This window comes from Aegilops tauschii, chromosome 7 (assembly GCF_002575655.3).
Source record: "Aegilops tauschii subsp. strangulata cultivar AL8/78 chromosome 7, Aet v6.0, whole genome shotgun sequence".
Taxonomy (NCBI): Eukaryota; Viridiplantae; Streptophyta; class Magnoliopsida; order Poales; family Poaceae; genus Aegilops; species Aegilops tauschii.
This window is the reverse complement of record NC_053041.3, coordinates 561,430,164-561,453,989: the sequence shown is the minus strand read 5'-3', so window position 1 is coordinate 561,453,989 and position 23,826 is coordinate 561,430,164. Positions and strand designations below refer to the sequence as shown.

The 23,826-nt window shown below is 49.6% G+C and overlaps 1 protein-coding gene across 1 annotated transcript; it reads right to left on the bottom strand.

Annotated features, from left to right (window-relative positions):
- Positions 1–330: 330 nt before the first annotated feature.
- Positions 331–2,155, bottom strand: LOC109786313 (uncharacterized). Its single transcript, XM_020344892.4, has 4 exons — positions 1,829–2,155; positions 1,544–1,724; positions 1,034–1,318; positions 331–907 (listed from the first exon to the last, which is right to left on the bottom strand). Exons 1-4 carry the CDS (start codon positions 2,107–2,109, stop codon positions 641–643), a joined length of 1,014 nt encoding a protein of 337 aa, XP_020200481.1. The 5' UTR covers positions 2,110–2,155; the 3' UTR covers positions 331–640.
- Positions 2,156–23,826: the final 21,671 nt, after the last annotated feature.

Here is a 23,826-nt window from a genome sequence, read left to right as displayed (position 1 = left end):
CATGCGACATGGCATTGAGCTCCCAGCCACCACCTCACCAGTCTTGCAAATATTCAATGGAGCGATGAACACTAACCGCTGGCACTTCCATTTCACGTTTCGTTTTTATGTGTGCCAGATGGATGTCTGATCAATTTGACCAACGCGCGTCCGCACCAAATGCATCATATATCTTGCCTTTGGGCTAATAAACATTGTCTACAAATTATTTATCAGTTATGACTAAGTATTTGATAAAAATAAAGTTATGACTAAGCACACCATGTTACTGAATTTTTTGCCTGTCATGTCACATTTGAAGGATGAGATTGCATCAACATGGTGATAGTTCGGTTGCAACAAATTAGAAGGACCTTAAAGAGATTAACCATAAATAAGCATGTCCTCGATGGGATCTTATCAGGTCTTCTCTTCTTTTATTCTGATGATTCTAGCCTTACATGCCACGGAGCTGGCGAGCTTTTTGAAGAAAAAAAGGTACAGGAACCATAAATTGCTTGTGGCATGGTGTAGGTAGATCCTTACCATCTTAAATATAAGTGTAAAATAAAACTAATAAAGCAAGGCTGGTTTAGGGAGAACCCTAGCCCTCTTATTGCTACAGTCGAAAATTGTAGCTGCACCAAGTAAAACATGCTTGCTAAGCAGAATTGTCGAGCGTGTAGATACCAATTGAATTGATGGCGTAACCCGTAGATCCCCCAAAGAAGCTCACAATTCTGTTGTTCTGAGGCACGGAAAAGCTGAAAGGGGTGCCTATCCCAGGAGTTCCGAAAGGTCCATGAGTGTTGCCGAGGTTAGTGACCAGCTTAAGGGAATACATAGCAATATTGTTTGATCTGGATTCATGGCCGTATGTTCCTGACAGCCCCGTCAGAAACTCCGTTGGGCCTAGCTGAAATGTTTGCTGCCAAATGGACAAAACCAAACCATAAGTGATGCCATAATTTTGGAATCTCAATGAACAAGGACAAGAAGACGAAACATATTATTGATCAAATGGATGAGGAAACGAATAGTGAACAAAACTCACACTGTCAACTTTGTTGCCACGAAGAACGCTATTACCAAAAAGTTCGCTGGCGTGTTCCTGGCCATCTTGGCCGATAAAAGTGAAAGTAAGTCCATTAACAGCATAATGACGGAAGACCGTCATACTCTTTAGGCGTACAGACATGTTTGGGTTGAACTGGTAAAGTTTTTCACCAGTTCCACCCCATGGTCCATATTTTATGGGAGTGGGGGCAGGACGCGGCTGAACAGGAGGCTGAATCGGCTGGCTTGGGGCAGGAGGCTGCGGAGTGGGTGAAGGCTGCCCCTGTATATGCAAGTAGTGAAACATTGTCAGCAATGTTTCTTTCCTTTGAGAAATGCACATCCAACTTGCTCGTAAGAGTAGAAATAAAAGCAGAAACAAAAAAATTGTACGATTTGGAATACCGGTAGAGAGGTTTGTGTGATCCGATATTTGCAAAATGTATGCGTATGTAAAATCTAAAGTTTGAGTGAGGAAAACCTATACAAAATTGAATATAACGCTCACCTTCCTGTGGCAGACTGCATCGATAGTAAGCTCTAATACATCTCCATCTGCTACCTTTTGATGTATTTTTCTCTGGATGACACCACGAGCCATAGCGAAGTCGCCAGTCCCACCAACAATAGCCCATTCACCTTGTTCCTCAGCAGTTGCTCCCATTACAGAAAGCGTGGATCCTTTAAAACTGTGTGATTCACAAATATCATATGCATGTACCAAGACAATGTGATGCTAGCTAAAGAAGAGTAACATGTTAGCACATTACAGGACAAAACACAGACAAGTTACCTGTCAAGCTCGAACACTATGATGAATAAATTGCACCAGTCAGCAGCATTCACACGAATGCCTTTTGCACGAGCGACTAGCTTTGCGTCCGGGGCCACACCATCATATATTGCCCAGTCGTTGATGGTTGTGAGACCAAGGTCAGTAGTAGCAAATCCATCTATCACTACATACTGGTTTTTCTTATCCCCAGAATTAATCCTATGCAAATACAAGCTTTGGAAGTCAAGCTTAGTGTTTTCCAGTGCCCCGGCATAACCAGTGACCTTGAAATTGGCCATTTGGGGTGGGTGGGGGTGAAGAACAACTGAGGATACCTATGAAGTGTAGAGCTTTTCTCTTGGATAGGGGTATTTATAGCATCCATAGAACGCTGCCAAGCCTTGCTTCAAATTAGTCTCACAAGTCTTCAAGTTTAGTCCCAGCTTGCTGATTGGCTATCTCTCCAACCACTCATCTGTTTTTAATACATAGTGACGACTTTTCTATCATCATAATGATCTCGAGATCTGCAACAACACATGAGTACTGTTGGCTCATGCTGGATATACGTAGCTAATAAATCAGGCCAAACTGCCAAAGAGAACATGAGTACAGCTATTGCACGTACGTGACATGAATGCAAGAGCACATGAGTGCTGCTTCTCCTTGAACACTTATGTTAAAAGTATTCACCATCAAGTCTACGCCTTGCTGGGGACCATAGTGAAATGGCTTGATTCTGTGGCGGGTAATTGCTCTTAAGAAGGTCATCTTTGGTTAGCACCTTCTTGATGTACCAAGGCTAGCCCAGAGCCCTTCAATCTTGAACTCCATGGGAGTCAAGCAGTATGACCGAGGGGAAAAGAGACGATTGTTCCTTCTTAGGGCGGTGAGTTAAGTTGAGAAAATGATCCAACTTTAAATCACGCTATCTCCACTGAGTCTTCGCAAGCCTATCAATCGCCTAACCATGGAATATTATTTCAGTTTTGAACAAAAGGTGGATAGATCTCATTAGCTCCCCACGTCGTTCACCCCTGGTGACATTTTTTTTAAAAGGAGATTATCCCTGGCCTCTGCATCTAAACGATGCATACTGCCATTTTATTAATTATTCACAATGATGTACAAAATAGTATATCAAGTAGTCTGAAGCCACCATCTTAGCAACAACTGTCTCTACTCCTATTCACTTGACGAAGGGGTGCCGATAGTCCGAGCCTAATACCAAGCAGACATCGCACCAAAGCCTAACATATAAAGCCGGAGGCCCCAACCGAGCCACGTACTGGGTTTGGGGTACAAACCGGTCCGGCGCATTCTTATGTCTCGCCGCCGCCGTCTTCCACCAATCTATCTTCAGAGCAGAAATTAATGCACCGACCTTGCCAGGTCTCTCTGCCATCGACGTCACCATGATGCCATACATCGTCCTCCTCCTGCGTGAGTCCATCTCCGCGCATCGGACGCCGAGTCTCCACTGCGCCACGCCGCCAAGATCCGCCGCCATCAATGAGTAAGATGAAGCACCGCTCCACCAAAGAAGCCGCCCACTGGTCCCTCAAGCCCGTGTAAACCTCCAAGAATGACGCCATCAAGGGGGAAACGACACTAGAGCGCCGTCGTCATCCGGTCTACTGATCTAAGGTTTTCCCCGGAGGTAACGGATAGAGGTCTGGAGCTTTTGCACGGCGATGCCTTCAAGAAGGTAACGACACAAAAGAGTGCCACCATCGCCGGTCTTGGCAACAAGCCGAGAACGAGGTTATCACCCGGATCCACTCGACAAACCTCCATCTCGCATCGTGCGCATGGACCACCACCGATCTCCTCTGCCGCGGAGCGAGAAATCCACTTTAGCCAGATCAGATATGACCAGAGGGCCAACCACGCCTGCAGCTGACCAGACCACCAAATCCCTCAACGCCGCCGCCAATCCGAGGTGCCGCAGCCAGGTGCAGCAGCTCCAGCACTCATCCTCCGTCTTTCGGCACTGGGAGTGATACGTCCATTTTGCATCATGCTTTTATATCGATATTTATTGCATTATGGGCTGTTATTACACATTATGTCACAATACTTATGCCTATTCTCTCTTATTTTATATGGTTTACATGAAGAGGGAGAATGCCGGCAGCTGGAATTCTCGGCTGGAAAAGGAGCAAATATTGGAGACCTATTCTGCACAGCTCCAAAAGTCCTGAAACTTCACGGAAGCAGTTTTTGGAATTAATAAAAAATACTGAGCGAAGAAAGTACCAGAGAGGGGCCACCCACCATCCACGAGGGTGGGTGGCGCGCCCTACCCTCATGGGCGCGCCCCTGCCTCGTGGGCCCCCTGACAGGCCTCCAGTGTCCATCTTCTGCTATATGATGTCTTTTACCCCGGAAAAAAATCATAAGCAAGCTTTCGGGACGAAACACCGCCGCCACGAGGCGGAACCTTGGCGGAACCAATCTAGGGCTTCGGCGGAGCTGTTCTGCCAGGGAAACATCCCTCCGGGAGGGTCAAATCATCGCCATCGTCATCACCAACGATCCTCTCATCGGGAGGGGGTCAATCTTCATCAACATCTTCACCAGCACCATCTCCTCTCAAACCCTAGTTCATCTCTTGTATCCAATCTTTGTTCCAAAACCTCAGAATTGTACCTGTGGGTTGCTAGTAGTGTTGATTACCCCTTGTAGTTGATGCTAGTTGGTTTATTTGGTGGAAGATCATATGTTCAGATCCTTAATGCATATTAATACCCCTCTGATTATGAACATGAATATGATTTGTGAGTAGTTACGTTTGTTCCTGAGGACATGGGAGAAGTCTTGCTATAAGTAGTCATGTGAATTTGGTATTCGTTCGATATTTTGATGTGATGTATGTTGTCTTTCCTCTAGTGGTGTTATGTGAACGTCGACTACATGACACTTCACCATTGTTTGGGCCTGGAGGAAGGCATTGGGAAGTAATAAGTAGATGATGGGTTGCTAGAGTGACAGAAGCTTAAACCCTAGTTTATGCGTTGCTTCGTAAGGGGCTGATTTGGATCCATATGTTTCATGCTATGGTTAGGTCTACCTTAATACTTCCTTTGTAGTTGCGGATGCTTGCAATAGGGATTAATCATAAGTGGGATGCTTATCCAAGAAAGGGCAGTACCCAAGCACCGGTACACCCACATACCAAATTATCAAAGTAACGAACGCGAATCATATGAGCGTGATGAAAACTAGCTTGACGATAATTTCCATGTGTCCTCGGGAGCGTTTTCCTTCATATAAGAGTTTGCCCAAGCTTGTACTTTGCTACAAAAAGGATTGGGCCATCTTGCTGCACCTTATTTACATTCATTACTTGTGGCCCGTTACAAATTACCTTATCACAAAACTATCTGTTACCGATAATTTCAGTGCTTACAGAGAATACCTTACTGAAAACCGCTTGTCATTTCGTTCTGCTCCTCGTTGGGTTTGACACTCTTACTTATCGAAAGGACTACGATAGATCCCCTACACTTGTGGGTCATCAGGGAGCAAGCCACCGCCGCGGAGGCTCGGATCTGGGGGGCGCACTTTCGCTCGCCCGGGTGCCCCGCGCCACCCTACGCGTGAGAAGGAGAGGCTCCTCCGCCACCGCCGTCGGCCGCCTGGGCTTAGCCCGACGGCTTCCTCCAGTGGAGGTGGAGGGAAGGGATGGGAGGGGGAGTGACCGTCGGTTAAGATTGGGGCCCCTCGACCGCCCGAATGGGGGGCGACGAAGGGAAGAGGAAGGGAGGAAGCAGCGGGTAGCGGTGCTGCAGTGTGGCGGCGCCTGGTGACATGGGGGAACCCTAGCCGCCGCTACCGCTGGGCCCTCCTCCCACCTCTCGTCTCACCGCACTATGACCGGAGGGCTGCCGGCAAAGCCCGGGTGGGCGCCAGGCAAAGTTGTCAGAATCTAGATTCTGAATCGGATCGGAGCTCCGTTGGTAGGATCGTGAATCGTAGAATTATAACTACAAGGATTGTAGAATCTTAGATTCTATGAGCAAAATCGTAGAATCAGAGGGGCTAGTTTGGATCATAAGGTCGTAAGATCTTAAGACATGAGTCATGATTCTGACAACTTTGGCGCCAAGGAAGGTGGCCGTGGGGCGTTTGTTGTGATCGCTGCTCACAGGGAGGCTAGCATGGTGATGGTGCATTAGACGGATCGACGCAGAGGTGAGGCGTTTTCATGCTGGCTGGGATGCCAGGAGGGCGCATTCATGGTGGCGGGTGCTGTTGGGTGGGTTGTGGCCCATATCTGGTGCGCTGCACCGCCGGGCAGCATGGTGGTCGCTTCTCGCCGGCATGGTACTTGGGGTCATTGCGGTTGCGCCTTGAGGCAACAAGACCGATCCTGATTTAGTGTTTGGTGGCATCATTCCGGAGGTGCGGTCTCTGGATGACGATTAGAGACAGAGGACATGGATGTGCAGAGGCGGCGAAGGAGACGATCTCTGGTGGTGAGATGTCGGTGACCACGGTCCCTTCTGCTGGTACACGGGCGACAACATTGGCCTGCCACATCCTAATATGGTGGTTCTCTTCTCAGTGGGCAGGTGATAGTGTGGTCCTATGGTGCTAGGTGATTGCTGCGACCGGATGAAGGATCTGGAATCTTCAGATTCGGCGACAGCAATGATTATGTTTGGCTGACTGATTTTGATGTCATGTAAGGTGGTGAAGCATGAAGACGGCGAGGGATTCCCAGAGCCTTTCGACTTAGGATTTTGACGGTACCGGTGACCTTCCTCCGTCAATATTCATCACAATGGGCGATGACAACCTTCGCTGTTCGGAGCCTTTGGTGACTACCGGCTATTTTCACGGCTCGATTGCCTGCTTGTGCTAACATGGTCTTCACTTGTGTGGTATCTCACATCAAGACCGCGCTATCCATGTAGCTGCTAGTATCACGGAAATTTGTGACATCTACACATGATGACTTGGATATGTTGGTGCTTCTCATGTACCTATCTCGGATTTTGGGGTGAAAACTTGAGGTCTAACCTATTTTGTTATATTTGGCAATGGTGATGTTTCTTGTGTCCTTTTATTAAAAGGAGGATGACCCCCGGCCTCAGCATCTGGGCGATGCATGCAACCATTTTATTAATTATTCACAAAGATCTTACAAAGTAATACACCTGGTAGTCCAAGGCCACCATCTTGGCAACATCTGTCGCTACTCCTATCCACTTGATGAAGGGGTGCCAATTGTCCGAGCCGAATACCAAATAGACATCGCAGCAAAGCCTAACATCTAAAGCCTGAGGCCCCAACCAAGCCACATTGCTGGGTCTGGGCACACACCGGTCCAGCGCACTCTCAGAGGCCCCCGCTGCCGTCTTCCACCGATCCATCTTCAGAGCAGGTACCGACCCATTGATCTTGTCAGACCCACTGTCGACGCCACCACAGCGCCAAACAACTCCACCATCCTACACGTATCCATCCATGCCCATTGCGAAAACTCCACAGTGCCATGCCGCCGAGATCCGTTGTCGGCCTTGAGGTAGATGTAACACTACTCCCCCTCTTGTCCCCTCCAGCCAGCACTTGCTCCAAAACAATGCCCCTGGCAGGGAGAACGACACCGAAGGCGCCATCATCATTGAAGGCATTGCTCAGAGTTTGTCAAACTTTTTCATCAGGGTGAGGACCCAAGATTTAGCCTTTTGTGGTCGTATCTAGCGACGACAATGCTTGAGCGGCATTCCCTTCTTGATGATGTTGCTGTTGGAACAGCCTTCTCGCTATACTTGTGATGTCAAGAGTTCGTTGGTGCGCATATGGTCGTTTTGTAGCTTGCTGGTCATTATTTTGATCCAGTCAGATTTTTTTACTCTATGTGCGCATATGGTCGTTTTTTATGTCTTTGCTAGTTGTCAGTGTGATTTTTATGTGTGTGCATTGGTGTTGTCTATGCGCATCCTAATTATGCGGCGGCTAGGTGTGTGCCCACTGTGTTTGTATCTCATAGATGCTTCATTTTGAGTTAATAAAATTTACCCTCGGTAGAAAAATAATCATGTTTTGTCATGTGCATGTTGAACAAATTCACTGACAGATGTCCTCTTCCTGTCAGCTCATGAACATGGTCTCCAAATTATTTTACCCATCATCGCTTTATTCTGCAGGGCCTACGTCAGCACTCCCAGGGCTCCCTCGTATGGCTCCTGAGGGAGTCCTGGACTAAGGGGTCCTCGGGCGTCCGGCCTGTTAGCCATGGGCCGGACTGATGGGCTGTGAAGATACGAAGACTGAAGACTGCACCCGTGTCCGGATGGGACTCTCCTTGGCGTGGAAGGCAAGCTTGGCGACCGAATATGTAGATTCCTTTCTTCGTAACCGACCTTGTGTAACCCTAGATCCTCCCGGCGGTGTCTATATAAACTGGAGGACTTAGTCCGGAAACGGGGATACTCATTACCATAGTCATGCAGGTTAGACTTCTAGGGTTTAGCCATTACGATCTCGGGGTAGATCAACTGTTGTAATACTCATATTCATCAAGATCAATCAAGCAGGAAGTAGGGTATTACCTCCATAGAGAGGGCCCAAACCTGGGTAAACATCGTGTCCCCTGTCTCCTGTTACCATCGACCTTAGACGCACAGTTCGGGACCCCCTACCCGAGATCCGCCGGTTTTGACACCGACATTGGTGCTTTCATTGAGAGTTCACTGTGCCGTCCCCAAATGGTTCGATGACCCCTTCAATCGTTAACAATGACACTGTCAAAGGAGAAACCTTCCTCCCCGGACAGGTCTTCGTGTTCAGCGGCTTCGCACTGCGGGCCAACTCGTTTGGCCACCTGAAGCAGATCGATAGCTACGCCCCTGGCCATCAAGTCAGATTTGGGAGCTTGAATTACGTTGCGGACATCCGTGAAGATTTGATCTTCGCCGGATTCGAGACTGCGGCGACCGCTCCTGGTCACCTTGACGAACATGACCTAAATCTGTCGTCAGACCACATCCAGGAGATAGCTCCTGTGACCCCTCTGGCCTTAGATCCAGAGCACACTGCGGCATCCTAGGATCAGAGGCTCGACCCCACCACGGAGGCCACAGACTCCCCGGCGCTGGAGCCGCACATGGACTTAACCTCACACAATACTCGCGTCACCGGAGCTCCGGACTCTTCTCCGGGTATAAGTTCCGAACCGCGTGAGTCCGCGGATGCCGAACTTGATCGCTTGTCGATTTTCGAGTTCAGCACCGCAGACATCTTCCAGCACTCGCCCTTGGGCGATCTGCTGAACTCGTTAAATAACTTGTCCTTGGCGGGGGACTCACAGCCGAATTATGTCCGTTTCGAACTGGAGGCTGATGACGAAGGAGAATTTTGCTTCCCACCCACCACCCACTTCATAGCCACTGTCGAAGATTTAACCGACGCGGTTGACTATGACTCCGAAGACATCAACGGTATGGACGACGATGCCGGAGATGAGGAGGCCCAAAACCCGCCGCTGACCGGACGATGGACGGCCACTTCCTCATACGACGTCTACATGGTAGACACGCCGAAAAATAATAGTGGCGCTGACAAGGAAAACCCCACAAAGGAAGACCCTCCTAAAACACAACCAAAGCACCGGCGCCAGCGGCGCCGCTCTAAATCCCGCCGCAGTCGGGACAACAACACCGGCACAGGAGACGATAACACTCCGGATGGTGCCGAAGACACAGAAGAACCACTACAAAAAAAAGACACATCCGTGACATTTTGGGCCAAACGAAATTTTTTTCTGTCATACATATGACACTTCTATGACAATAATTGTGACAAAACCCGGTATCATCATAGATGTGGTGGGCTCCTACTTCTATGACAAAAAATCATGACAGAAAATGGGCTTTTCGTCCTGGGCGGGCCGGAGACGCAGCTGCATGACATTCTTTGGGCCGTCCATGACGGAATAAACCGTGGTAGAAGCGAGGGCGAGGAAAATTTCGGGGAGTTCCCGGTTACGGTGGGAGGTCGGGGGCCGAGCGATGCGCGTTTCTCTCGTACACGTACGCGTGTGTGTTCGAGGCATTGGCTCTAACTGAATCCGAGCGAGGCGTTGGGCTCTAACTGAACCCGAGCGATTGCACTGCAGGCTACGCGTTACTGAACCCGAGCGATCGATCGATGGCTGTTAACTGAACCCGATCGAGCGATTCCTTCGCTACTGCTGCTAACTGAAGCCGATCGATGCTGCCTCTGGGATGAACAGTGAGCGTTGCGCGGGGGGGAGGGGGTTGGATGAACAGTGAGCGGTGGCATTGCCTCTGGATGAACAGGACCCCTTGGTGTGGTGGAGGGCTGGATGAACAGTAGACGGCGGAGGGGTGCCCGTGGAGGGGTGGTTGAACAGGACCCCGTGGTGTGGAGGGCTGGATGAACAGTAGACGGTGGAGGGGTGCCCGTGGAGGGGTGGTTGAACAGTAGCCGGTGGAGTAGCGCGCGGTGGAGGCTGGATGAACAGGAGCCCGTGGAGGTTGGAGGAGGTCGACGGTAGGCCGTGGAGGCTGGAGGAGGTCGACGGTGGAGATGAACAGTATCCCGTGGAGTCCCGTTTTGCGGTACGCCACACCCCTCCCGATGAACATGACCCCCGTTTCGACCGTAGGAGGTCCGTTTCGTCCGTTTTGCGGTATACCACACCCTTCCCGAACAACAGAACCCCCGTTTCGACCGTAGGAGGTCGTTTCGTCCGTTTTGCGGTACGCCACACCCCTCCCGATCAACATGACCCCCGTTTCGACCGTAGGAGGTCCGTTTCCTCCGTTTTGCGGTACGCCACACCCCTCCCGATCAACAGGACCCCCGTTTCGACCGTAGGAGGTCCGTTTCCTCCGTTTTGCGGTACGCCACACTCCTCCCGATCAACAGGACCCCCGTTTCGACCGTAGGAGGTCCGTTTCCTCCGTTTTGCGGTACCCCACACCCCTCCCAATGAACACGACGCATTCCGTTGCCTCCCCATGAACACGACGCAATTCGTTGCCTCCCCATCAACACGACGACGACGCTGTTTCTCCGTTCCGACCCAGCCATGTACACGAGCCCTGGCCGTACGTATGCGCGAGTAGGCTTTCGAGACCCCGCCCGTATGTACACATATGTGGCCGTATTTTCTTTCTTGCACCCTGGCCGCTGTACGCACGTGTACATGCCACGTGTGCGCCTCTACTACGACACGTACGCGCCTCTACTACGACACGTGCGCGCCTCTACATCCACAAGTATATATGTACGTACACGTTCGCGACCAGAATGACAACGCTACGTATGCTTCGACCAGGTGGGTCCCGACTGTCAGGCACTTGTTTCGCAGAAAAAAGGCACTTCCTTGCCTGTGAAGATGTAGCTGGTGGGTCCCAGTAGTCAGGGGGGCGAATCGTTTTTTTTTGCCCGGACGCACTTCCTTGCGTGCGAATATGTAGCTGGTGGGTCCCAGCAGTCAGGGGAAACATTTTTTTTGCGAAATACAGTGGCCCGTCCGGTGGGTCCCAGCTATCAGGTGGAGGAATCATTATTTTCCGCGTAATAAGGAGGCACTTCCTTGCTGCGGCCGTGGACCCAGCTGTCAGCCTCTCCACGTACAATCCACGTCCGATGGAAGTCGTTCCTTGACCACGTTGACCACGCCGCACCGAGAGCACCAGGGCGCTGGACGACGGTGAGGCCTAGGAAGGGGACGACGGGGAGCCGGGGAAGACGCGGCAGTGGAAGCCCGCGCGGAGAGGAGTGCGAGGGTTCACTGGTTCTGCTGCAGTGTGAGGCTGCCGTCGCCGCAGGGCCTGGCCAGCGGTGGGAATAGTAGTGGGCGGTGAGGCCTCCGCGGCAGCACAGCCGGCCACGGGAGGCAGGAGCATGCGGCACGACCGGTGCTGCTTTGGGCGGCTGGAGCAAGAAGACCAGAGGTTGAAGAAGCACTACGGCCGTTGGATGGACATCGTACGGTCACTGGAGCTAGAATCGTTCATATTGACTAAAGTTGATAAAGGCCCCCGTCCTAGTCAACTTTGTAGGCCCACAAGTCAGCCTCCCACCATGGTGGGTCCCAGCTAGCAGGGGTAGTATTCATTTTTTTGTGCGTAATAAGAAGGCACTTCCTTGCGTGCGAAGATATAGCTGGTGGGTCCGAGCTATCAGCGGCGGTAACGTTTTTTTCGCGAAATACAGAGGCCCTTTCGGTGGGTCCCTGATGTCAGGTGGAGGAATCATTATTTTGCACGTAATAAGGAGGCATTTCCTTGCGTGCGGCCGTGGACCCAGCTGTCGGCCTCTCCACGTACAATCCACTTCAGATGCATGTCGGTCATTGACCACGTTGACCAGGCTGCGCCGAGAGCACCCGGGCGGTGGACGACGGCGAGGCCTACGAAGGGAACGACATGGAGGCAGGGAAGACTCGGCAGTTGTTTCCCACGCGGAGGGGAGTACGACTGTACGAGGGTTTACTGGTTCGTCTGCCGTCGCCGGAGAATAACAGCAGGTGTGGGTGAGTAGAGGGATGGCTAGGCCAGCGATGGGAGTATGGTGGGGCGGTGAGGCCTGCGCGGCAGCAGAGCCGGCCGCGGGGAGGAGGGAGCAGGCAGTCCCGCCGGCGCTTGTTTGAGTGGTTGGAGCAGGAAGAGCAGAGATTGAAGAAGCACGACGGCCGTTGGATGGCCATCCAACAGTCACTGCTTGTGCGTCAACCTTTTTTTAGGAAAGCTTCAAATCTGTGGACGCCCATCTGCCATTATTTCTAATAATTTACAGCCCATTTGCTAATTATTAAGGTTTTTTTTGGAGCCCATATTCTTTTTGTTAGCATTACAGCCCATATTGTGGCCACGGTTAAAAAATTATACGAAATTTTGCATATTTCGGTGCGGTCCGAACTGTTTTTAATCCCGAAATTTCGACTCACATTCAAACTGATTTTAAAAATAAATGTATATCAATATAAAATCCAACAAATTCTCCACGCATAAAAATTAATGTAATTTAAAATCTCGAAATGAAAAAAAAGATATTTGAAACTAATTGCTGGTTTGATGTGTTTTAAAAATGTACAGCCCATTTCTCATTACTGATGGGCCATCTTCTCGGTCAGCCGAATGAAAGCTCTCCTCGTCTTGAAAGATTTGCAGCCCAACAGGCCTGACAAAGCGACTTACTTGGCAAATCACAAAAAAAACTGGGCTGTGGCCGTGGACCCAGCTGTCAGCCTCTCCACGTACAGTACTCTTCCGATGGAAGTCGTTCCTTGACCACGTTGACCACGCTGCGCGGAGAGCACCACGGCGGTGGACGACGGAGATGCCTAGGAAGGGGACGACACGGAGCTGGGGAAGACGCAGCAGTGGAAGCCCGCGCGGAGATGAGTACGAGGTTCACTGGTTCGGCTGCAGTGTGAGGCTGCCGTCGCCGCAGGGCCTGGCCAGCGATGGGAATAGTAGGGGGCGGTGAGGCCTCCACGGCAGCACAGCCGGCCACGGGAGGCAGGAGCATGCGGCACGACCGGCGCTGCTTTGGGCGGCTGGAGCAAGAAGACCAGAGGTTGAAGAAGCACTACGCCCGTTGGATGGACATCGTACGGTCACTGGAGCTAGAATTGTTCATATTGACTAAAGTTGACAAACGCCCCCGTCCCAGTCAACTTAGTAGGCCCACAAGTCAGCCTCCCACCATGGTGGGTCCCAGCTAGCAGGGGGGTATCCATTTTTTGTGCGTAATAAGGAGGCACTTCCTTGCGTGCGAAGATATAGCTGGTGGGTCCGAGCTGTCAGCGGCGGTAACGTTTTTTTCACGAAATACCGAGGCCCTTTCGGTGGGTCCCTGATGTCAGGTGGAGGAATCATTATTTTGCGCGTAATAAGGAGGCATTTCCTTGCGTGCGGTCGTGTACCCAGCTGTCGGCCTCTCCATGTACAGTCCACTTCAGATGCATGTCGGTCGTTGACCACGTTGACCAGGCTGCGCCGAGAGCACCAGGGCGGTGGACGACGGCGAGGCCTACGAAGGGAACGACACGGAGGCAGGGAAGACTCGGCAGTTGTTTCCCACGCGGAGGGGAGTACGACTGTACGAGGGTTTACTGGTTCGTCTGCCATCGCCGGAGAATAACAACAGGTGTGGGTGAGTAGAGGGATGGCTAGGCCAGCGATGGGAGTACGGTGGGGCGGTGAGGCCTGCGCGGCAGCAGAGCCGATCGCGGGGAGGAGGGAGCAGGCCTAGACGGGGCAGCCCAAAACCATGTCCAACACTTGCCAAGACTTCGTCCCTCGTTTTCTCTGTGTTTCGCACACTCGACATTGTGTGGGCATTTTGACTGTGCATCATATGAAGATGTGCTATGCATGAATGTTGATCAGCATGATGTTAACTGGCTGGTAGTTCCATTTTCGACCATGAATAAAACTTCCAACATGATGTTAACCCTGTTTGAAAAGGCCGTGTTAATATAAATGCTCTGCTTCTGAAAGTTGCAGTTTCTTATCTGAAACTGAACTTGCAGTTTCTTCTCTGAGAATCACATTGTCTGCACTTTTATACTCCTATGAAACTACACTTTTTTAAGTGCTAAAAATAGATCTCTAGAATTCATAAAATACTTCATGTGCTCAATACTGCAAATCTGAAATTCAAAAGACATTCATATCTGAAAGTACTCTCAAAATACACAATACAAAACAAAATTCACAACCTGCAAATACTGACAACCCTAAGCTCCTCCTGACAATTCACAACCTGCCCGACTATTGGGCTGGGGGGGGGGGGGGCAGCCCCCTCCTATTCCTCGGCGGCAGACAACCGCCCTGTGAGACGATGTGAACGGCGAGGGAGACGATGGCGGGGAAGCGTCATCGGGCCAACTGTTTTTCTCCTCTTGCAGTTGGGTTCGGTCGACGAAGACTCCACCGGCTCGCTCTGGTAGGACACCCTCTCAAACGGCACCCTGTAGATGCTCGATCCTTGAATCTCTGGAGGATGCTCCATCTGGGATCGATACTCCCACCTCCGCTCCCTCATGATTGGATTCGGTGAATCTGTTTCCTTCATGGCCCAGAGGAGCAGCTCTATGTACTCCGGCGCGACTCCCTCCGGGAGTATCGCCGCCTTTTCGCTCTGTTGCAGATATTTGGCCATGGATGTCGCCGTCGCCGCTAGTTGGTCCTTGTTGTCAAACCAAGACTGTATCTCCAACATCCTAGCTAGCTTCACAGGGTCGCCGTCTGCGATCCTCACGTATCGGTTGTACTCCTCCATCGATCTAGTTCTCCACAGCACCTTCACTCGCCGGCGGTGGTTTTTGAATGGAAGAGGAGAGGAGCAGCGCTGGTTTTGGATTAGAACGGGAGAGAAGCGACGCTAGTTTTGGACTGGAACAGGAGAGGAGGGGCGGTGGTTTTGAAATGGAAGAGGAGAGGAGCGGCATTGCATTTAGATTGGAACAGGAGAGGAGCGGCGGTGGTTTAAGAGGAGAAGAGCGGAAGAGCGGCGCTGGTCTTGGAAGTATTTTTTTGTTGTTTTGCGTATTTTGGGTCAAAGTTTCACCACGTACTGTATTTGACAAGCAAAATGTGAATGCATGTCACCAAAAATTGTATCGTTTGGTTTGTTTCTGAATGTACTTTCAAATTATATTATTTTTGCAACATATAACATATATTTTATGTGCGAAGAGAGCAACACTAGCAAGCAAGCGCGGAGGCTCCTGCCTATATAGTGGAGTAGTACTAGTTTTCTTTTGTCTACGGGAGCCGGCTTGACCTCGTCAATGACTGTCGAGAAGTCTTCATGCACGTGGCCCGGAGGCGCAGTTGTCGTCATTTTTATCTAAAGCGCCGGATTATAACATATAACACGAAAAAATGCCACATGACAAGAAATCACAACCTCACTGCCCAAAGGAGACAACATGAATCCCGACGGACAAACTAGACGAGGAACAAAGATCAAATTAAAGATAAACTCGTAGAAAAGGTGTCCGTTGATAGATGTCCTAATTAACATAACCGGCTTGACCTAGATGGCAGCCGAGTAGTCACTGTTCGTGCATGTGCCCCCAATGACTAGCCCAACTCAGTTGTCGATGTTTAACCCTCGCAGTGATCCGAAGCACATGACACCTAATTTTGCGAGATGACAAGAAACCTTTTTTTTAGATTTCTCACCACAACTACAGCCATGTACAACACAGCCTGCACGATATGTAGACGATAGCCAATCCAGGCGTGTCTGCTGGAGTCTGGTCACATGCATGGACGAACTGATCTTTCGTGTCTTGCAGGGATCGTCCAGGCACCAACGTAGTACAACACTTCTCTAGTACTATCGCTCGTCTCCCTCTTCTATTAAGTCAACCGACTTGCGGGGCCGGGGAGTGTGCCTATGGTCGGTTCTCAATTGCCGTCCCACATGTGTGTGCAAACGCAATATGACGCGCGTTCCATTCGGAGAGCAGCGTGCCAGACGGACCGACCGTCTGGGGTGCGACGCGAACGCGACGGGCGTGCTGTATACTCAGTACATGTGTACCGCCGTTTTCTAGACGCTTTGCTCCATGGCGCGGGCACAATCCATGGATAAAAAATTAGTATACTGTATACTATTTAAAAGTCGAGGGCGGGGCTTTTCCTGCGCTATAGGCGGGGCAGTTCCGCCTAGTCGGTTTGACAGAGACGCGAGAAGACGAGGGAGTAGGCTGCTGCAAACGTAGGGCTGTGTGATTTGACAGCGAGTTACTACTGGACAGGTGGGGCCCCGTGATTTGACTTGCCATTATCATTTTAACTGCGGCGCTACGACCGGCGTGAGTCTCCCGATTCCTGACCACCTCCATACAGGTGCCTCTCCCAATGCTCCAGCATGTAGTAGAGGTTGGCTCTTGCATGAGAGCCCACTTCTCCACTTTTTCCTTGCCTCTCTTTCCTCCACATATGCAAAAATGCCATGTAAAGCGCACTATTGTACTTACTTTTACTTGCTCCTACAGGTGCTTAAGCTTGCCACATAGGCATAAAGTCTGATGTGGCAAGTTAATCAAGAAGAGAGAGACTAGTTTGGTGACCCATGGAAGAAACGGTGCTAAGCGCATGTACCTAGGTGAAAAGACAATTTTCAGTCTATAGCTAATTAAATGAAGCAAACTTAGCAACACCATTTCATTGGAAGAGGTCACTCCTTGGCAAATGCAATAAATACTAGTACTCCCTGTGTTCCATAATATAAGAACGTTTTTGGCACTACACTAGTGTCAAAAACGTTCTTATATTATGGGACGGAGGGAGTACGAAGAAAGAGATAGAGAGGAGTAAAAAAATTACACTTATAGCCAACCTTATAGCCAACCTTGTTGTAGTATGAGTGACTAAGTGATGACTATGTATGACATGCCAACATCAGATAGCCTAACGCACCGTGTTAAATCTCCAAGGGCGCGACCGCGCGAGCGACGCAACGGTCGTGGTAGGTGCGACCATGATACGGGCTGCTGGCAGCCCTTGGATCTGAGATCAAACGGTCGCATGCTAAGTTGCTGAAAATTTGCAGAATAACCCTCCAGGATAGGATATTCACCCATAGGTCTAGAATCACGCCATGCAACCGTTCGATCTCATATCCAAGGGCTCTCGGAAGCCCGTATCATGGGAGAATGGAAAGCCACTACCCTGCCGTTCGCACGCTGGCAGTTCGCTCCTACTCGTCCCCGCACGTCCTTCAATACTACAACGGTTCGCTCCTAGTCGTCCCGTCCATTCACATTACGGTAGTTCCACTAATCCTAACCCTCCTCCCAAATCCATGGCGTCCCAAATCTCCACGATCGGAGGTGAGTACAAGGTTAGAACCATCACCGGCGATGACTTCGACGTCATCTACACCCGTTCTTCCGCGACGGTGAAAGGATGCCTTTCTCGCTTCAGACGCATGTTCGAAGACTCAGATGATGAGTGGGTCGCTGGGCTAGATGTTGAGTACACCACAGTCCTGGGACGAGAGAAGGATCTAAAGGACGAAGAGAGGAAGAAGCCCGCCGTGATCTAGGTTTGCGTGCATGACTTATGCTTGGTCTACCACATATGCCATGCCAACGTTGAGTGCCAGGATTTTAAGGGCTTCCTCGAGAGCAACCACCGTTATTTTAGTCTGACTAAAAATAGTCTCTTTAAGAGGCTAAAGTTCCAAGCACCCCTGACTAAAGAGGGGCTAAACCTAGTCTTGAGACTAAAAAATTTTAGTCAGGGGTACCCCTACTAAAATGGGGATTAGTCCTCTCTCTACTCATTTAACTCCTCTCCTTTAACACAGGCGAGTTCTGGATTGGAGGGTTTGGAGGATAATAAATGCTCATTAACTTGATTTTAGCCTTTTTAGTATTTGGATCCAAGCATGGGTGAGGCTAGCATGTTTTAGTCCCACTACTTTTAGTCATGGGACTAAAACGTATCCAAGCACCCTCTTAGTTTTATTTGAGGGGTGGGTTGTGCTGGACACCATTATTGTGACTAGCCTTTTTAATAGTACTATATGCATAATTTGGCGACGAGCGCTCTCTATATGTACCACCTTTTTTTAATTTCAAGTTTTGCTCCATGGCGCAATCCATCGATACTACTGTTGTACAAAAGTATACATTTTTTAAAAGGCTAGAGGACGGGGCAGTCTAGCTTGGTCGGTTTCATGAGAGGCGAGGGCCTTTGTGATTTGACGGCTCATTACTGCTGGAAGGCGGGGCCTTGTGATTTGACTGCTCGTATAAATGCGACGACGACCTGATCCAGGAGGAGCAAAGAACTGTGTGGTATACTCAAGTTTTCCACTGGAGTAGTACTGCGACGGAGGAGCACGAAACACGGCAGCCCAGTGCTATATGGCGATAAAAAATGATCTAATTTGCTAGTCATCTCATTGTTAGCATTGTTCTATTCATTCCCTCAAAAAAACATTGTTCTATTCATGCCTCGTAGAGAACGTGACACGTGCGGCGAAACACTCGAAGCAAAAGAGAAACACAGGAGCAAAAGAAGAAGGAAGATTATCACCCCAAATGATCTAATTCGCCGCGGAGTCGTAACTGCTTCTTCATCGCCTCCATGACCTCCATCTCCTTGCGCGTCTCCTCCGCCATCTTCTTCATTCTGTCCATGACGCGGGATTTCTCGACGCGAGCCTTCATCATCTGTTCCACGGCCGCATTACGTACCTTGACAGCAGCCGGGTGCTCGATGCGGAGCTTCGCCAACTCCTCCTTCTGTTCCATGACGAGGGCCTGCAGCATCTTCATCGAGGAACTACTATTCTCATACAGCTTCTTCCAGCCGGCGTTCTTCTCCTTCAACAGGTCGATCTCGTGGCAGAGCTTCGCCTTGTCCTCCTGAAGTCGCAGGATTTCGCCGGTCGCCTTCTTCTCCGAGGCAATGCTCTTCTTCAGCAGCATCACCAAGCCGGCGGTCAACTCCCCTGCTGATTGAGCTCAGCGGGCATGTCGTCGAGGCTCTCCTTCAGCATCTCCATCAAGCCTTGGATGAACTCCTTCTGCTTATTGAGCTGACCGGGCATGCCGTCGAGGGATAACGACTCCAGCTCCGCCGGCTCGGCATGTTCGCCTCCGCGGGTAGGGCGCTCCTGGGAGCCATCGCCTGCCCGTGAGAGATCTTTCAAGGTCTCTGCGTGGCGGCGAGCCCTCTTTTTTTTCGCAGCCTTAGTTGCCGTTCCCTTGTTACGAGTAGTTCTCGACCTAGAGCTCTGCTCACCGGCTATGGCAACGACGGACGAAGAAGAAGCACTTATGAGGAGGAAAGGTAGAGTAATTTTCGGTTAGGTAGTTCTCCTTTTTATAACCTAAGTACTAGCACTACTACTAATACCTGCATAGTGGGAACACGTTCAAGTTTGGTACGTACTAGTAGGTGTGAGCAGGCTTTCGAATGTGATGGGAACATGGTAAAGATTAATTGATGGTTTTGGTTTCGAGGCCCGAAACAGCTCCCGATGAGTTTAGCGGAACATAAATTTCAAGTACTACACTGCTCAAATGCGTAAATATTATGTTACTGTCAAAAATTGGCACAAAATACGAAGGAGACCAATGGAAGTACTACTAGCAACCCACGATTTAACTACTCGCATGCGCGCAGTGGAGTAATAATGTCTTTCTTCCGCCCCCACGTCCACTCAATTTGCATGCGCTGTATTGATTGACCATCAATGAAGTGAACGAATTTACACACGTCAAATTATCACATGGGGTGGATCTTGGTACAAAATTGCGTCCGCCCATGTACCCGCTTGTGCGTGCGAGGGAATGAGTGCGTGCGTGGCGTGCGTGCACATCTTCGCTTTGTGCATGTACCGCCAGTATGGCTTAGGGAAGACGAGTACATTCTTCTGAAACCAGCAGCACGTCATTGTGATCAATCCACGCAAGGAGGTCGCGACAAGGCCTCCACATGTGCCACGTGGCTTCATGAACTGTAATAGAGACACTGTGTAGCGTTCCATTGGTATTCTAATTTACGTGTTTTGCACATACTCGAAGTACTAGTAAGGTACACGTGCATTGCACGCATCAGATTTTGCAACCAAATTATGAATAAATACCACACTATAGCATGTAAGCTCTCAGTCATATATGCCTGATGTAGCCCTTTGTTTAATTCTTATAGTTCATCTCATTCAAAATCAATTAGTTTTTATAAAAAAGCTAAGAACGCGGGAATAGGAAAAACATGGGATTATAGTGGAATGTCGTCTTGAATCCTACAGGATTGTACGAGTGTTTGATTGTGCATAGAAAAAACGCAGAATTCTTTCAAAGAGGTTTGAGTGGATGGGATGTTTCCTATGCATGAAATCTAGTTCAAATGAATCATATGGAAAAATTCCTATGGTTTACAATCCTACGAATCAAACAACCAAGATAGGAAAAATTCCTAATGATTAGAATCCTCCAAAATTCCTTTGAGAATCCTTTGAATCAAAGAAGCCCTTAATCTATTTTATGATTCATGGAATTGTGCGTTGTAAAGCATAAAGTAAAAACAAATAATGGCAATTCAACTAGAAAAAAAGTTTGGGCAGTTATGATACGGAAGATTCTAGAACAAAAGAGAACCACTGTTGTTTTGAGGTTTGTGCATTATGCTTAAGTTCAACCATGGAGTCTGCTAGATTGTACATGTGGCAAAATCCGGTGGGGGCTAGAAGATGGTGTGAGGGGCCGAGTGGAGGGAGACTATGAAGGAATACACAAGTGCGAGATCGATATTTAGAGAGAGGGGGCGAACACGTGCGCTGTTGCGCGCAGTGGCGGAGCCATGAAAAATAAATGAGCTAGGGGGCCAAGCATTGCTAATCCTTTACGAGGAGGGTCAATTCATGAACTTAAACCATTTTTAGCAGCAATTGTCTAATGATCACATTCATATTTGCCTCGATATATAGTGATGTTAGGGGGGAGGGGGGCAGGGCCCTTACTGCCCCTGTCTTCGCCACTGTGCACGCGTCTGAGAGATGAAGCGGAAGGCATGGATGATGAGAGGGGGGCGTTGGATATATAATTAATGTGGGTGTATTAGCTATATATGTTAATCCTATATAGAGAGGTATAGATTGATCGATGTGGACGTGGGAAAGAGGGTGAGACCTCACTGGATATATCGATTGATCTGTTTGTGTGGAAAACTATGAAAGACCTAGCTATATACACACATACATAGAGGAACATCGATCGTTGCGCATGCACGCGTGAGAGATAAAGAATGCCCGATATGTTGGGGAGGGGGATGTGTGTGGGTGTGTGCCTTCATGGGAGACCTACCTGAAGAAAAATATTGTATGCGTGCGATGGATAATGCCGACTGGTAGTGTGTGTGCATGCATGCACGAGAGAAAGTTAGTGGTACAATTATAAAGAGAAGACTACTGTGTGGGTGTAAAAGAATAGGTGAGGTCATAATCAATGTAAAATTGAATTCAAATATTTGAATAAGAGATCCTGATGTTTGAAACCCATGCATGCACGAATATAATGGAGATCTGCGCGGTGTGGTTTGGAAACGAGCATGTTGTAATGTATACACATTGAACAAGGTCAGACTGATTTGAATTTGAGATACCGATGGCAGACATCATTTGGCCACGTCGCATCCGTGCATGGACACACTATTCTAATTGGAGATGATGGGCGGCTTTCGCATCACATGTCTATATCTATACCCTATATATATATATATTTTATTTTATATTTTTTTATATTGTGTGCGGGTAACTTTAACTTTGAAAGATGGTCGTTGGATGAGGCGAATCCGATGGTCCAAAGGTGGCAAATTTGAGCACTACTGGCCGTTGGATATCATCTAGATTCCACCAGATTTCGCCACATGTATAATCTAGAAGACTCCATGGTTGAACTTAAGCATAATGCACGAACATCAAAACACAAGCACTTCTTATTTGTTCTAGAATCTTCCGTATCAGAATTGCTCAAATGTTTTTCTACATGATTTTCCATTATTTGTTTTTAATTTATGTCTTACGACGCACAATTCCATGAATCTTAATATAGATTAGCTTTCTTATAAAAACTAGATGATTTTGAATGAAATGAACTATAAGAATTAAACGAACATCTACATCATGCATATATGACTTATAATGTGGTATTTATTCATAATTTGGTTGCCAAATCTCATGCGTGCAATGCACGTGTACCTTACTCTAGTCTAAATGGTGTTTGTGTGTGTGTTGTGCGTGTTGAGGTGCAAATTGTCTTTTTTTGGGGGTACACGTTAAGCTTGTTCTTCCAAAATTTCAAGCCGCACCTTGTTATGTCGAAAATTCAAGCTAGTGTCTCTGTCTATCGTGCTGCGAAACTCCCGCCTCTTCAACCCGCGCCTTGTTAGCCTGAATTATTTTAGATATATCTTTGTGTCGTTGTGCTCTGACAACTCCCTCCATCTCAACCCGCGCCTTGCTATTCCGAAATTAGAACGCGCGCGAAAACTCCCACCTCCTGTGAAATCCCAACACGCGAAATGCCCGTGGTACCCCTGAACCGAAAGAATCGCCTCAAATCGGTGGGGGTACTTTCGTAACTTACCCCATATTTCGGACAAGCGCGTCTCTAAGCCATGGTTCCCCACTGCCATCCCATCCGCCGACCCATTCGTAGACCGAGGCCGCGAAAACCCGCGACGAAACCCCACACCCTGCTCCGTCCGCCACCCAGCCGGAGCCTCTTCCCCGACGACGACATCCACAGCAACACCTCGACGTCCCTCATCCACCGTACCGGATGAGGATCCGTCGTCGATCTCATCGTCCCGCCGGCTCAGCCCCCCGTCCTCCACCTCCAAGGAGCTGCCCCGACGTTCGCCTCGTCTTTCGTGCCACCTCCATTCCCACACCGCCGTCTTCACCTGCACCACTTGAAGAGCATCATCATCACCGTTTCCTCGGATGAAGCTGCGGCCTAATCGGCGCCGCCAAAGAGGTTGTACACTAATCGCCGCATTTTCTTCTTGATTCGATCTCACGGTGCTGCCGGCACTCGGTCCCGAGCCGACACGGCGCGGCTCCATCCACGGCGGCGTCGCCGGCCACTTCCTCCACGGCGTCGCTCCCTCAGCGGCGACGTCCACATCAGTAGGAGCTGCTGCTGCTTTAGCTCTCGCTCGCGCTGCTGCTCTCCTCTTGCTCTCGGTCCCCTGCCTGGTCTGCTCTTGCTATTGCTCTTGCTCGCGCTGCTGCTCTCGCTCTTGCTCTTGCTTGCGATGCTGCTCCGATTTAGCTACATTTCAGTCGACTGAATCGACTTTTGGGTCTGTCGATTTTCAGGGGGTGGGGGGGGGGCTCGCCGGGGTGAAGGAAGAACCAGCCGCAGCGGAGAGGGGGCTCACCGGAGAGGTACCCCACTATCTATCATAGGGTTCAGGATGGGGCAGTGGTCGCCGGCGGTGGCGGGGCGTTGGCGGGGCGGTGGCGTGGGGATCGCCGGAGAAAAA